The 14,681-nt window shown below is 39.8% G+C and overlaps 1 protein-coding gene across 9 annotated transcripts in view; it reads left to right on the top strand.

Annotated features, from left to right (window-relative positions):
• Positions 1-7,331, top strand: part of NRG1 (neuregulin 1) — a 668,239-nt gene extending 660,908 nt beyond the window's left edge. For all 9 annotated transcript variants that reach the window (XM_060763670.2, XM_060763669.2, XM_060763666.2 and 6 more), the window contains one exon: positions 3,596-7,331. In XM_060763670.2, the coding sequence (XP_060619653.2) occupies positions 3,596-4,250 (655 nt within the window). In that variant the 3' untranslated portion in view covers positions 4,251-7,331. The remainder of the gene's footprint in view (positions 1-3,595) is intronic.
• Positions 7,332-14,681: the final 7,350 nt, after the last annotated feature.

The following is a 14,681-nucleotide window of genomic DNA, read 5'->3' as shown; positions in this document are numbered from 1 at the left end:
GCTTGGAAACCAAGCACTCCAAGGAATGGCTGAGGGAGCTGGGTATGTTTAGCCTGGGAAAAAGATTAAGAGGAGACATGAGGACCATGTTTAAATATTTGAAATGATGTCATATTGAAGGTGGAACAAGCTCATTTTCTGGTGCTCCGGGGAAGTGGATTTAAACCACAGGAAAAGAGATTCCACTTAAACATTAGGAAGAACTTCCTGGCTATAAGAGCTGCTCAACAGTGGAATATTCTGCCTCAGAGTGTGACAGAGTCTCCTTTTCTCTGGAGGTTTTTAAAACAAGGCTGGATTTTCATCTATCAGGGGTGCTTTGATCCAATATTTCTGCATGGCAGGGAGATAGACTAGATTGCACTTGTGGTCTCTTCCAACTCTGCGTTTCTATTATTCTACTTCAGAAAATCCTGAAAATCCTAAATATTTCTACATAAACTGCAGACCCCAGAAAACCAAAGGATGGAACCACGGCACCTAAAATGAAAACAGAGTGGTATATTTGTATAGTATGAAAGAGTCTTGGGTAACATAAGTGCAGAGAGCAAACTCACCTCCAGGGTTCCTCAGAAGACATTGTGTTTGATTTCAATTGAGATAACCAAAACCTGCAATGAATGATCCAGTTTTTAAAGAGGTTCTGTCTCAAATGGTTTCACTCACAGCTATTTTAATTATTACTTCTTTGCTGCCTGCTGCCGGACTATCATAACGGACCACATTATTTTAAAAAACAACAGTGTGAATGACAATCAAGAGAACAATTGCCAATTTCTCTTTAAGCAGCCAATGCCAAACTCAATTATCATGAAAGCTTGTTTGGGAAAACTTTCTCAGAAATAGCACTTAGCACCTACTTGTAAAGTGAACAAGATGGTTGATCGTATGACCAGGAAATAGTACACAACTGCAGACTTTGGGCACATGCTGGGGAGAAATCGTACAATTTCTCAGTATCTGTCTGAAGATAAGAGAAGTTAGTTCTAATTGTACAGGTGTAGACCCATCATTTAGCCAGTCAGCAAATCAATACTGCTAGACATGCCACAGATTGCAGCAGGAAAGTGGTTGCCGGAGACATATCTCTGAGATGGATGTGTGGACTGGACACAGTCATTACAGCTGTCATAAGATGCTTATACACACTTTGAAGATCTTCAGTTCAACAGATATTGAAGATCACTATATGACTGTGATAATAATGGAAATGACTATGACTGTGATAATAATGTTTAATTGTTTTTAATCTATTGTTCTATTTATTGTTTTATATTGCTGTTATTTGTTATATTTGTGGCATTGAATTGTTGCCAGTGTAAGCCACTCTGAGTCCCCGTCCATCCCTCCCGGGGGGGGGGGGGGGGGGTTGAGAAGAGCAGAGTAGAAATGCTGTAAATAATAAAATTGTAAATAAGATAGCTTTTTGATGAAAATTTGGACCATAGTCTGAAAATAGGAGCAACCATGAGGATATTCAGACTTCTACAGCCTCATAACAAAAGTTTAAGTCATGCTGGTTCAAAAATGTCTTCCTGATTGCCATCCTATACACAGTCCAAGATACATTTGCACAATTGCTCTTCATTAAAGGAGTCCTACTCTTCAAGCAAATACAATTTGTCTTGCATCTGGAGGCCTTTATCTGCATCCCTTTTGGAAAGTAGAACAGAGGGGAAATAATGGGATGTATCCCCATGGCCTCTGTGATCCATAGCCCATGATGCAAAACTGAACAAAGTAAACAAATACATTTTGTAAATTAGTGTAAGGTGTGTACTCTCATTTTTAAAATCCCACTCTTTCACCCTGTTTTTTCATATAAAGGACTCTGAAATGCAAAGCCTTGGACAGTAAATTAATTAATCAGGATGTCTGCTTCGTTTGTGCTTTAGTACTTAAACTCAACCTTGAATCAATGTTTAATTCATTTGTAAATGAACATTGCTGATACTTGATCTAACACCTTGTAATTCCTTTGACATCTATGCAGCCAATTTGCACCACCTAGCCTTGAATTTTATCAACACTGAGGATTACATTTTCACCTGAGTAAAAACCAATCACTTTTTCAGCAATATTAATGTCTCTGTATTTTAATACTGGCATTAAGTACCCAGATTCACATGCATTTGAATAATTTAATACTTCAGAAACTTCTGAGGAAAAAATGTAGTTGTCAGAAAAAGACACATTGCTCTTGCCTTTTCTGAGTGACAGCCACTAAGGCCTTAGACACGTCTACTGTCATGGTGCACCACTATGGGTCCCATGTGAAGTATATTTCTGCCCTCTGACTGTTAGAAGGACAGCCCCCAGGAGCAGAAAGGAAGCAATATAACTTGAACTAATCTCCAAATTTATCGAGCTAGTTAGTGAAATCACCTAGCAAACCCACAGATACATTGGTTAGTGCCAAGTAGAGGTGACCCGTTCAATCTATTGTTGAATAGTGAATCAACCCATACATAAATCAAATGGTATCAATGAGTACTGTAGTTAAATTTAAAATTTATTGAATTTGGTATGTTATTTGAACAAAATACAAACCAAATAAGCATCTTTAGTATCATATATTTACAAAATTTTGAGTATTTAGGATTCATTATATTCTATTTTATTACTTTAGTTAGGGTATTATTCCTATCTATGAAAAATGAGCCTGTGTGGTGCAGTGGTTTGATGGCTGTAGTTTAGGCACATCTGCACTGACCATGTAATGGGGACTGAAGGCAGCTTGAAAATGTGGTATTTAAATGCACACAGCAACAGGAATTAAAGGCTTTAAATTGAGATACGCAGTCACAGGGTATTCCAAAATAGAGCCTGCAATGTGCATGGAGAAAACAATTAAGGGTCAGGTATTTCAGCAATCTGAATGTGTGTTGTTGCAGGAGAAGGTAGGAGGAAAATGGATTCTTCCTTGTGCCCACAGATACCCCCAGGATCGGACCCGGGCCAAAGCCAACCTCTGTGGTGCTTATAAGTACCATCCAGGCCTTGAGCCATTTTTAGAGTTCCACATATATTCAACTCCACATTGAAATTACTTCCTTCTCTATCAGCTTCACCTTGCCTTAAGTGGTCAGTGTCGATGTGCCCTATGGCTCTGGAGACTAGAGTTCAAAACCCCTCTCAATCATAAGAACCCAATGGGGCATCTCTCAGCCTCTGAAGAAGCCAAGGAGAAATATCCTCTGACAAAATCTTGCAAAATAAAACCGTATTGTAGGATTACATTAGGGTCACCATAGGTTGGAAACGAAGGCATTCAACAATAACAATGAAAAATGACTGCCCTTCAAACAATTGGGGGGTGGGGAGCTTTTTCCCTTTAATATTGAATATTGTCCCAAATGTTTGCTGCATTGATTTGGAATACAATGTTCATTTTTACAAAACTGAATAATGGACAGCTACATAGATCTTCAAATTTAAGCCTAAACCACTTTTCGTTGGTAGGATCTTTTAGTGCAGTACGTTAGAAGCCAAATGGGGAATAGCAAACACATATGCATAAAAGAAGGAAAATATTGCCATGTTTTGGTTTTTAGTTCACTCTGCTACAACTTAACTTTTATCTGTTCCTCTTTAGGTATGTATCAGCTATGACCACACCAGCTCGCATGTCACCTGTAGATTACCACACTCCAAGTTCTCCAAAGTCACCTGCTTCAGAAATGTCTCCACAGGTCTCCAGCTTAACAATGTCTGTCCCTTCTGTGGCAGTCAGTCCATTCATAGAAGAGGAGAGGCCTCTCCTACTGGTGACCCCACCCCGATTACGGGAGAAATACGAGCATCACATTCATCTGTTCAACTCCTCTTACCACCACAATCCTGGCCATGAAAGCAACAGTCTACCGCCAAGCCCCCTGAGGATAGTGGAGGATGAGGAATATGAAACCACCCAGGAGTATGAACCAACACAAGAGCCCCCAAAGAAACTAGTCAATAGTCGGAGGGCAAAAAGAACAAAAGCCAATGGCCACATTTCCAACAGATTGGAAATAGACACCGACACAAGCTGTGAGAACAGTAGCTCAGAGAGTGAAACGGAAGATGAAAGAATAGGTGAAGACACGCCTTTTCTGAGCATACAAAACCCCATGGCAGCAGACCTAGAATCAGCTTCTGCATACCGGTTGGCTGACAGCAGGACTAACCAAACCAGCCGGTTCTCGACACAGGAAGAATTGCAAGCAAGATTGTCCAGTGTAATAGCTAACCAAGACCCCATCCCTGTATAAAAAACACTTTAAAACCCACATAGATTCACATGTAAAACTTTATTTTATATAATGAAGTACTCCACCTTTAAATTAAAACAATTTATTTTATTTTAGCAGTTCTGCTATTAGAATTAAGAAAACCACAGGAAAAAAACTTTTATAAATTAAATATATAATGTATATACAAAAGTGTTATGTGCCATATGTAGCAATTTTTTTACAGTATTTCAAAAATAAGAACAATATCAATGGTGCCTTTATGTTATGTTATGTTGAGAGCAAGTTTTGTAAAAGTTCCAAGTGATTGCTGTTCCTACAGTATTTCGCCGAAGTCTCTTAACATTCTGGGTTATTTCCTCTTAACTTGTCGCCCCGTCCCTGTCCCCTTGTCCCCCCGCCATTCCTGGCTCATTTCCTTTTTGTGCGTTGCATTAATGGCTGTACAGTTTGCAAGAATTGCAACAGTCCCTGTGTTTGCTTGTTGTACCCTGATTCAAAAAAGCCCAATTTTTATTTGCTTGCCCTATATTAATTGCTCTCTTCTCTGGCGGAACTGAGGGTTGCTTGGGGAGCCTTGAGGAGATGCTAGAGATCCAAGAGCATGCTGTGACTGAATAGCCACCCTCAGCATCTTTTTTGATAGAAAGGCAAGGCATCCATTAAATTTAATCAATAAAATAAAGCAGCAAGACAATGCATACAAAAAAAGACGTAGTGCTATATTAGCTCTTTGACAGAAATATTGTGATTTCACATTTAATTTTATCAGCCCAAGAATCTGCTTGAACGTACTTAAGAACTATGGTTTTTTCCCATCACAGAGAGAGAAGTTAAAATTGTGTAATAGCGTCTCTTAAAAGTACAAGTTTGGGATTGTTGGGTCACAAAAAATAATGGGACACAATCCATCTGAAAGTTCGTCTTTAGGATTTGCGCAGGAGCACAACTGGCCTTTTGTTCTGCACCTATTGATTTAGCATGTGGGAAAACAGCATGTTATTTTACCAGTAGGAAACCCTCCTACTGGATTGTGTCCAGGTTAAGATCATTGTAGTTCATAAGTATTTTAGAACAAGTATTAGTAACCAGATAAGAAAGGGAATAGATAACGGAGGGAACTGCAATGTCATTGATATAATCACAATAATTTTGAGGCTACTTTTTAGGTTGAGGCATATTTTATATTCCGTTTGTGAGGAAAACAGCAGACTACTCTTTGGCGAACGATCTCTCCTATTGCACTGATACAGAATTCATGTAAGACAGCACCAAAATTTACTAAAGTAAGATTTATGGGGGAAGTTCGGACATGAAGTGTATGTCAGGTGATCAATTTTTAGTTTTATTTCAGTATTTGTAAGACAAGCATGTTAGGTATGCCAGGCTCCCGATCATGCATGGGTTTTTGTTATGTACATGCATGCGGCTGATTGAAAGCCTTCCTTGCAAGTGGACCAAACTAGGATGAGAAAGTAGCAGATCTGTTTGTTTAAATTACAGGGATCCCGAAATCACATGTAAGAGTTTGCAAGAAGACCTGTTTTTAGGGCAAAAACATGGATGTGTGCTACAGGTAGAGGCATGATAAGCCTCTATGCATCCATGTATTTTGCCCTAAAACTTCCCACTATGCTGACTGCATAATTGAGACATTTCCTGATTTAAAGCAACACATCTGCCATTTTCTAATTTGGTCTTTTACCACCAGCAGCAGAGTTATTGCAAGTCAACCTCGCTTTTGAAACATAAAAGCTTAGATACACTTTCCCTTTATTACTTATCCTACCTTCTGTAGAGCGGCCCAGGACCTGGAGGAGACATATCCTATGGATGCTCTTTTGTGAATGAAAAATAAAATAACTGGTTGCAGTGCTATTGCCAACCCTTGGGAGAATCTGTTAGGAAAACAAATCTGTTTTTAGTTCATGGCTGGTCATTTGAAGTTGGGTTAACAGTGATGCATATCCATATGTGGCTGAGTTCCTCAAAGCTCCCAGAGGGCCTGATCTGGAGAATGTAACTTGAACACTGTAGGATTCAATCCTAATCCTATGAATCAGGAAAACTCAGTGGGATTTAATTCTGCATAACTGCATAGGCTGATGCTATAAGTGTTGATGAAGTTACACTACAGGACTACCAATCCAACTGCTTTCCAATTATGCAGTTCACATGTACACAAGCTTGAAGTTTCCATTTCATTGTATTGACTTCAAGCGCATGTTTAACTGCATTGCTAAATACTGGCTGCTTGTTCACAACCTAAAAATGGAATGTTTTCTAAAAGCATTAGTTTTCTGGCATCCTCGGAGTCTTCATTTGCTAGTGAATATCTGCTTTCTCAAAGTAAGGAGATATTCCTGTGTTGCTTTGTTTCCCAGAAGACCTCCATGGCCCTGTCTCCTGAGCCTGCTCTAAATATCTTATGTGCCTCTGAAAGCTTCATATTGTAGGAACTGTTTGGCTCCCGTGGTGTAATGACTAGAGGAAAGAGGAGGGACCATCCTTTTTCTGCATGAGTTCAGCCAGTGAAGAGTAAGATCTTGTACAACTTTGCCAGTCTGTGGTGTACAACCTAAGACCTCTCAAATCATGAATTTTCCCTATATCTCTTACCAGCTTCTATACTTGGTCAGGTAATGAGGTGAAAGATTTTCAAGCATTATCACGTCAGGTGTGTACACAAGCATATGATTCAGAGAAGAGAGATATATACTTGTAAATGAACTATCTTGGCTCTTGATAAAGTTAGTAGCTCAGTACCACAAACATTAGGAAACCAAGTCAACCCTCACAGTATAAATTTTTGCTCTTGGTGCAACAAATATCACTGTACTAAGCTCAGTGTTAAAAAGACAAATGGTAATCTTTTCAGTAATTTTATCAATATTTTCATTATTCTTCCCTGCATATACATTCCTCGTAGATATATTTGTTGGCTTCATTATTGTATGTAGGAGCTCTCAGTGGTACAATGGGTTAAAGCAGGGGTCCTCAAACTAAGGCCCGAGGGCCAGATACGGCCCTCGAAGTTCATTTACCCGGCCCTCGCTCAGGGTCAACCCAAGTCTGAAACGACTTGCAAGCACACAACAAAAACAACAATCCTATTTCATCAGCTAAAAGCAGGCCCACACTTCCCATTGAAATACTATTAAGTTTACATTTGTTAAAATTGTTCTTCATTTTAATTATTGTATTGCTTTTAAGTGTTTTTAGCACTGCAAATAAGATATCTACAGTGTGCATAGGAATTCATTCATTTTTTTTCAAATTATAATCTGGCCCTCCAACAGTTTGAGGGACTGTGGCCTGGCCCTCAGTTTAAGAAGTTTGAGGACCCCTAGGTTAAAGCCTTGTGCCAGCAGGACTGAAGACTGACAGGTTGCAGGTTCAAATCCCGGGAGAGCGCAGATGAGCTCCCTCTGTCAGCTCCAGCTCCCCATGCAGGGACATGAGAGAAACCTCTCACAAGGAGGGTAAAACATCAAAACATCTGGGCATAACCCGGGCAACATCCTTGCAGACTGCCTATTCTCTCACATCAGAAGCAACTTGCAGTTTCTCAAGTCGCTCCTGACACAGAAAAAAAATGATTGTACATGAAAAAAAGAGAGCTTGGTTACTGTAAATCACTCTTCTCTCATATCACCTTTTATGTTCACTGAATTATTATTTTTTTCTCCACTGTTCCTAAGGGCATGATTAGAGAATACCTCTCCATACTTCCTATTTTCTGATGGAGTGTGGTGGCACAGTGGGTTGAACCGTTAAGCTGCAGAACCTGCTGATCAAAAGGTCAGCGGTTAGAATCCACGGACAGGGTGAGCTCCCATTGTTAGCCCCAGCTTCTGCCAACTTAGCAATTTGAAAGCATGCAAATGTGAGTAGATCTATTGGTACTACTTTGGTAGGAAGGTAAACAGCACTCCATTCAGTCATGCCAGCCACATGACCTAGTAGGTATCTAGAGACAACACTGACTCTTTGGCTTAGAAATAGAAATGAGCACTACCCCCCAGAGTCGGACACAACTTAATGTCATGGGGAAACCCTTACCTACACTACCAGAACAGTTAAAAATGGTACCAATACAAAAGCGATAAACTCCATTCATCTGCCCCCTTCCATATTCATATCTAAGTTCAGAATTTCCCCCAAGTTTGCTATGTCGATTTCTACATGTTGAAGGTTGTAGGCACTAAATTAACCCAATCAAGAAGCAAAGGGATGTTGAGGTCTGATGTTGGTCAACATTGCTACTGATGGTGGAAAATCTCTCTCTGCTCTGACAAACTCTAGGCAAGGAAATTACGGTCTTCCATTTAGCCCTTTTCCAAGGTTGTTGAGTCACTACCAGAAACTGCCAATTTGAGAAGATTAAGTACTTAATATTATCTCTATATTGTAATTATACCTCGGTTACTGAATCTCTATTCAATATTTAAAGTATACTTGCAGGTTCTTAATCGGTATAGATAAGAGGAAATGTTTTTGTTAAATCCTGGCTGTGACTCGTCTACCTGACAAGGTGTTAAATGCAAAGAGTGCCAACGTAAATGGCAAACATTCGGAGGTAATACATTTTGTAAGCTGACATACTATTGATGTAAAAAGCGCAGTTGTGTCTTACAGCTAATTGCAGCATTTTCAAGGTCAGATTTAACATGTGATATATGCTACAGGGAGTTGAACACCACAGTAGAGGAATTTACTTCCACAACAATTTAAAATGTCAGTACAAATACATTGATTTGTGTGCTTAACATTATCTTTTGTATATTTGCATTTACAACACTGGCAAGGATTGACAGAAATCCCCGGTCATCACTTAATTATTGTTTCTATCTTAACAATATTTCCTTTAAACTTGCTCAAGGCTCTGTCACTGTACTGCTGTGGAATAATATAACGAATGGAAGTTATTAATTGATTACTAAATAGTCACATTATTGAGAAAACGGACTAAAGAGGTAGAAAAACAGACTCAGCTCAGTAACTGCTGCAGTTTATCCGAGTTTTCTAAACTCCCATCAGTTTGCAATCTGTCAAAAAAATAGAATAATATCTATGCATCTAAAGGTGTCCTTTCCACTCATTTTCATCCATTTTGGGGTTGGTTACAATTAGCTAATGAGTGAGCGGATCCACTAGAATGAACAAACTGAAATATTGGTAAAGTTTATCAAATGTTTATAGAGAAATTACAACGGGAATACACCTTTCCTGCAGCTGCCCCGGAGATTGGTTGAATATTCCATCTGATTTAAAGGGCAAAGTCATTAATTAGTAAGCCCATAAAATTGGTGACCTGGTCATCATATCGTTCTCTTGCTTATAAAATGCAACAAATCTGCTGTATTTTAGTCGCCATATTCTGAAATGTGTTCCATTGTCTGTTATTATTTGTTTGTAATCCTTCAGTTTTGGGACATTTACAGGCATGGGAGAGAAACAATTCTTTCTACTTTATATGTTTTTGGTTTAAAACATTTTCTCCCTGTGCTGGGTATTCACATTTCTAGAACCACAAAAGGCCACAATCACTGATCCCTCAAAGAACAAAAAAAAATACAAATAGGGAATGAATGACATTTAGGAAGGAGTTGGCATTAAGTCTGAAAGCAGTTCACTTGTTTCTGTGGTTCAAAATGTTGCATAGGATTTCTGAAGTATCTAAAATTCAATTAAAAGCAGATGTTACGTTGGGTTGCTGTGGGTTTTCTGGGCTGTGTGGCCATGTTCCAGAAGCATTCTCTCTTGACTTTTTGCCCACATCTATGGCAGGCACCCTCAGAGGTTGAGAGGTCTATTGGAAACTAGGGATGTGAGGTTTATACAGGGTGAGGCAGCATAACTTCCTTTTCTCAAAACTTAATAAAACCCATTGTATGAATCAGATTTTTTTAAATAATGTAAGCACATACCTAAAGTTTTGTTTTATGTAATTTTGAAGATCAAATTAGGTAGGTGACATCCCCCATTCTCCATTCTCCATACACTGAGTAAACCGATTTCTGGAGTTTGTCATGAGTCTCGCCAGCATAGCAGGCATTATGTTGGCAATTTCTTCCTGGATGTTAGTCTTCAAATCTTGTAGGGTCCTTGGATGGTTCACATAAACACGGGATTTCAAAAACACCCCATAGAAAAAAATCACAAGGGGCCAAATCTGGAGAGCGGGCCGGCCACTCCAAATCCGCTCGAAAAGTAGGCCTCAATGGCAAAAGCACGCTCCTCACTGTTCCAATGCATGATGGCGACTGAACTGTGTCAGACAAAATGTTATACTCCCGCCTCTCGAACGAGACCACTAGTGCTTCAACCAACTAAATGGCGCGCATTTTAAAAAAGGAAGTTATGCTGCCTCAACCTGTATATCTGTGAAATGTCCAGGATGGGAGAAAGAACTTTTGTCTGCTTGAGACAAGTGTGAATGTTGCAATGGTTTAAGTTGAATTAGAGGCTTTCCCCCTTGATTTACCACCTACACTAGATGTCCACCAAGAAAACTTCACTTTTATAATGAAGTGAATTCTAGACTTAATGGGATTATTTGAAATGCATGTGGCCCAGGCATGTAGCCAGGGGGGGCTTGGGGGGCTTCAGCCCCCCCCCCCCCCCCGAAATTCTCATGGTGGTTCACGAAAAGGCCTTACTGACACATTATTTAAACTGTTATGTTTATTCATATCATGATCTGATCACCATACTCAATATATCCCATATGCATGGGGGTATTGGGGTAATGATACAAAAGGTTTGTTAGGGTAGACCCTCTTTCACTCAGACTCAGCCCCCTCCCCCCAAAACAAACTCAGCCCCCCCCCCCCCCGAATCGAATTCCTGGCTACGGGCCTGATGTGGCCATTTCCATGTCGGATCAGAGAGGGATCAGCAAAGATGTGTCCAACTATTCTCGTTTTGGATATACGGCAAAGATGTCATGTACAGACACCACTCAAGGAACTCTGCAGATATCTGTTGCAGTCCATCCAACTTTGGGAAAATGGCTAGAAACATATCACTTATTCTCTCTTCCATAGAAATGGCCATGGTGGGGAGAGGGTTGTGCATCTCTTAAAAGTTATCTTTGGGGATACTTCTAATGGGGGATTCCAGCCTTCATTGTAATGATACCATGCTGTTTAAGTTAGAATCCTATCCCCGATGTCATAGATATGTGGGGATGCATAAGGAGAAAAGGCCCAAACAAAGTTAACCAAGCTTATGATTAGTTCATATCTGCATGAATATTGCTTGAGCTCCCATTGCTAGCTGACTTGCAGTTAGTTGAATGTATTGCACTCTTGTTAATTTTGGATGGTGAAAACATTCCATCTGGGTTATTAACCACGTCGGTTCATTTACAGATATAAGTCAGTGCTGCGCCAATGATAAATGAACATGCATGATGAAATCAGATGATATAATTGTGTGAGATGCAGCCATGGTTATAAACAAGAGCATCCATCTAAGCCATTTCCTTCCCATTAATGCAAGCGAAAAGTTGTTCTTATTATTATTAAGACAAACAAAATATTGCATCAGTTCTCAGGGCAACCTCCCTTTATGCATTCAAATTTTGTCACTCTTACATTTATTAAGTGCATCATCTATTCTCCCTTCTATTTAATATTTGCTTAAAATGTATCCTAATGAAACAACAGTCAAAATAAAGAACTGCAGTTCTGGGTGTAGTGGTTGCTCTCCTGTAGCAGTAGGACAGAGATAGCATTGCATCTTTCAAGTCTAGCAATGGAAAAAAATCCTTATGTTACCCAAAGCTCCAGATGAGAGTTTATTAGGCAGACTCAGCTCAGTAACTGCTGCAGTTTATCCGAGTTTTCCAAACTCCCACCAGTTTGCAATCTGTCTATATCTTTATGGTACTTCCCAACAGCCATCTCACTCAGTATTACCTGCTGGTGGAGAAGCAACTGTATGTTTTCCTTATTCTCTTACATCTTTATTTTAAAGCACCATGTCCATATTTTCCTCCAGTGCCTGCGTCAATGCAAGAAAGGAATGGCAAGCTTAACTGATGCCTGGCAAGAAAAACTATACATCCTTTACTAGGAGCTCTAAGCCACGTTTGCTCTTACCCTGTTCAGCACTGGCTCAAACTCTATCAGCCATCATGGCTTGATACTCGGCTGATCGGCCCTATATGAAATGCTGCAGAGAAATGCAGACAACAAAATGGCCACATATCATTTTCAGTATACTATTCTTTTTGTAAATACATCTTGTACATACTTGGATGTTTCCCCACAATCATTTCTTGTCTCCATGAGTTATATATCAGTTATAACAGTGTAAATATAACATAATGCTCTTTATTATTTATATTTAGGCATTGAAGAGAGAGAGAGAGAGAAAGTCATCTTATTTTAAGATGTATGTCAAAAATGTTTGGTTCTATCTTTCCCACCCCCTTCAAAACTGTAATGTATTTTTCATTTTTTTTTCATTTTCTTTTTAAATATAATTTATTGGTCTGGAGAGAATGTATCTGTAATGGAAAATGTACAAAGAACGCACAGTGGAAGGCCATAAGGTACTGATAAACTAAAGAATCTATAATCCTAAATATGAAGCAATAAGCAATTGTTGATTTATTTAAGGTTTTGCTGTTCATTTTCCGTAAAAGAGGTTCTGGAATAAATTGCTACTGTGTAGTATCAGCACAGTTGCCCTGCAGACTATTTCAGCCCGTTCAATTCTCCCCTGGCCATCTACCTCACCCAAATCCATATATAATGGGACAATTCCAATGCCATCTATGATCACACATCCGTTTGGCAGACGTTTGATTCTGTGTTGTCGGTTCCCCTTCCCCTCGCAGCTTTCTCTGTTCTTCTTCTTTATTTTCCTGGAGTGGGGTTGGCCATTCAGTCTGCTACTTGTTGCCTGTGTTCTTAGAGATCACACGTTTAATTGCTGCTGAGCAGTTTGGCATTAACCAGGGTTCAATAAAAAAGCAAAAACAATCATCCTGTGACATGTTAAATGTCCTTACTGTTGCTAATTGAAACTTCGTCTTGAAACAGTACAGTCATAGCAGTGATGGTGGCCAGAAGGTGGAAGACAAAACAAACTCATCATGCATTTCCCTTAGAAACCTCTCTAAATGTCTCCAGAAAAAGAGAATGCAGTCGAGACTGCAGAATTCTCTCTCGCATTTTCCATCGGTTACTATTCCACATAACAAAGTGACAACCAGATTTTCCACTGAGTACACGTTTATAAAACAAGACTATCACATAATTTACATTGATCATTTCTACCTCTACTGATTCGTCCTTTGACCAAAGGTGCCTTATCCCTACCAATGTCCACACAGAAATTGTGGTTTGTCAGAGGAAGTGCGGGAGCCCCCGGTGGCGCAGTGGGTTAAACTCCTGTGCCAGCAGGACTGAAGACCGACAGGTCGCAGGTTCGAATCCGGGGAGAGGCGGATGAGCTCCCTCTATCAGCTCCAGCTCCTCATGCAGGGACATGAGAGAAGCCTCCCACAAGGATGATAAAAACATCAAATCATCCAGGCGTCCCCTGGGCAATGTCCTTGCAGACGGCCAATTCTCTCACACCAGGAGTCACTCCTGACACAACAAAAAAAAGGGGGGGGGAGTGTGTATCTAAAAATTCCCAGTAATTTATGAGAGTATTATAAGGAAAGGCTCTTGAAATGCCTAGCAAACTACACATTTGTGAAAGGTTCTTCTGGCACATTTGCTGCATGATTGTGCACGGAACAAACAACAGAATGTGTACATGTCATTTGAAGACTTAGAACATTGTGCTTATATGTGGAAACCAGACAAAAAAGAATGGGAGAAATGAGAGCTGGCTACAGAAACATGCTATTTCTTAGTCCACACATTTATTATGCCTTCCCAACTGTATCAAGGGAAGCTGCTACAACCTGTCATATTCCTTGGTTTTTAAAAGTTTTCCATCCAAACAATGGGATCCATGGGCTTGAGAATGGAGTAGTTAAACTACTATTGGGTTTATTGTCGAAGGCTTTCATGGCCGGAATCACTGGGTTGTTGTAGGTTTTTTTTTATCTGTAATTGGCTTTGTTCAGAATACTCATCTCATTGCACATGAGAAAAGCCACACAAGAAAAAAGTCCTTCATCACCAGGGAACTCATTCTAAGGAACCACCTTTCAGATGTTCTTCAACCACAATTCAAATCTTATTATGCATCAGAGACACACTGGAGAATGACCCTACAAGTGTTTGAACTGAGGGAAGTTGAGTCCTCCTGCCTCTCTGTCCCATGGTCCATGGCACAAGTCCTGCTTCTGATACCCCAAATGACTTGGCCAAGGGGGAGCTTGTAGCAAGACATATGTTATAAAAGTAGATGTTGGCCCCAGCTTATGATGGGCGCTGTAACCATCCCCATTATATCACTTATACACATTAAGCAAGCTAA

This window comes from Anolis sagrei, chromosome 2 (assembly GCF_037176765.1).
Source record: "Anolis sagrei isolate rAnoSag1 chromosome 2, rAnoSag1.mat, whole genome shotgun sequence".
Classification (NCBI taxonomy): domain Eukaryota; kingdom Metazoa; phylum Chordata; class Lepidosauria; order Squamata; family Dactyloidae; genus Anolis; species Anolis sagrei.
The sequence above is the reverse complement of the archived record's forward strand: the minus strand, read 5'-3'. Positions and strand labels throughout refer to the sequence as shown.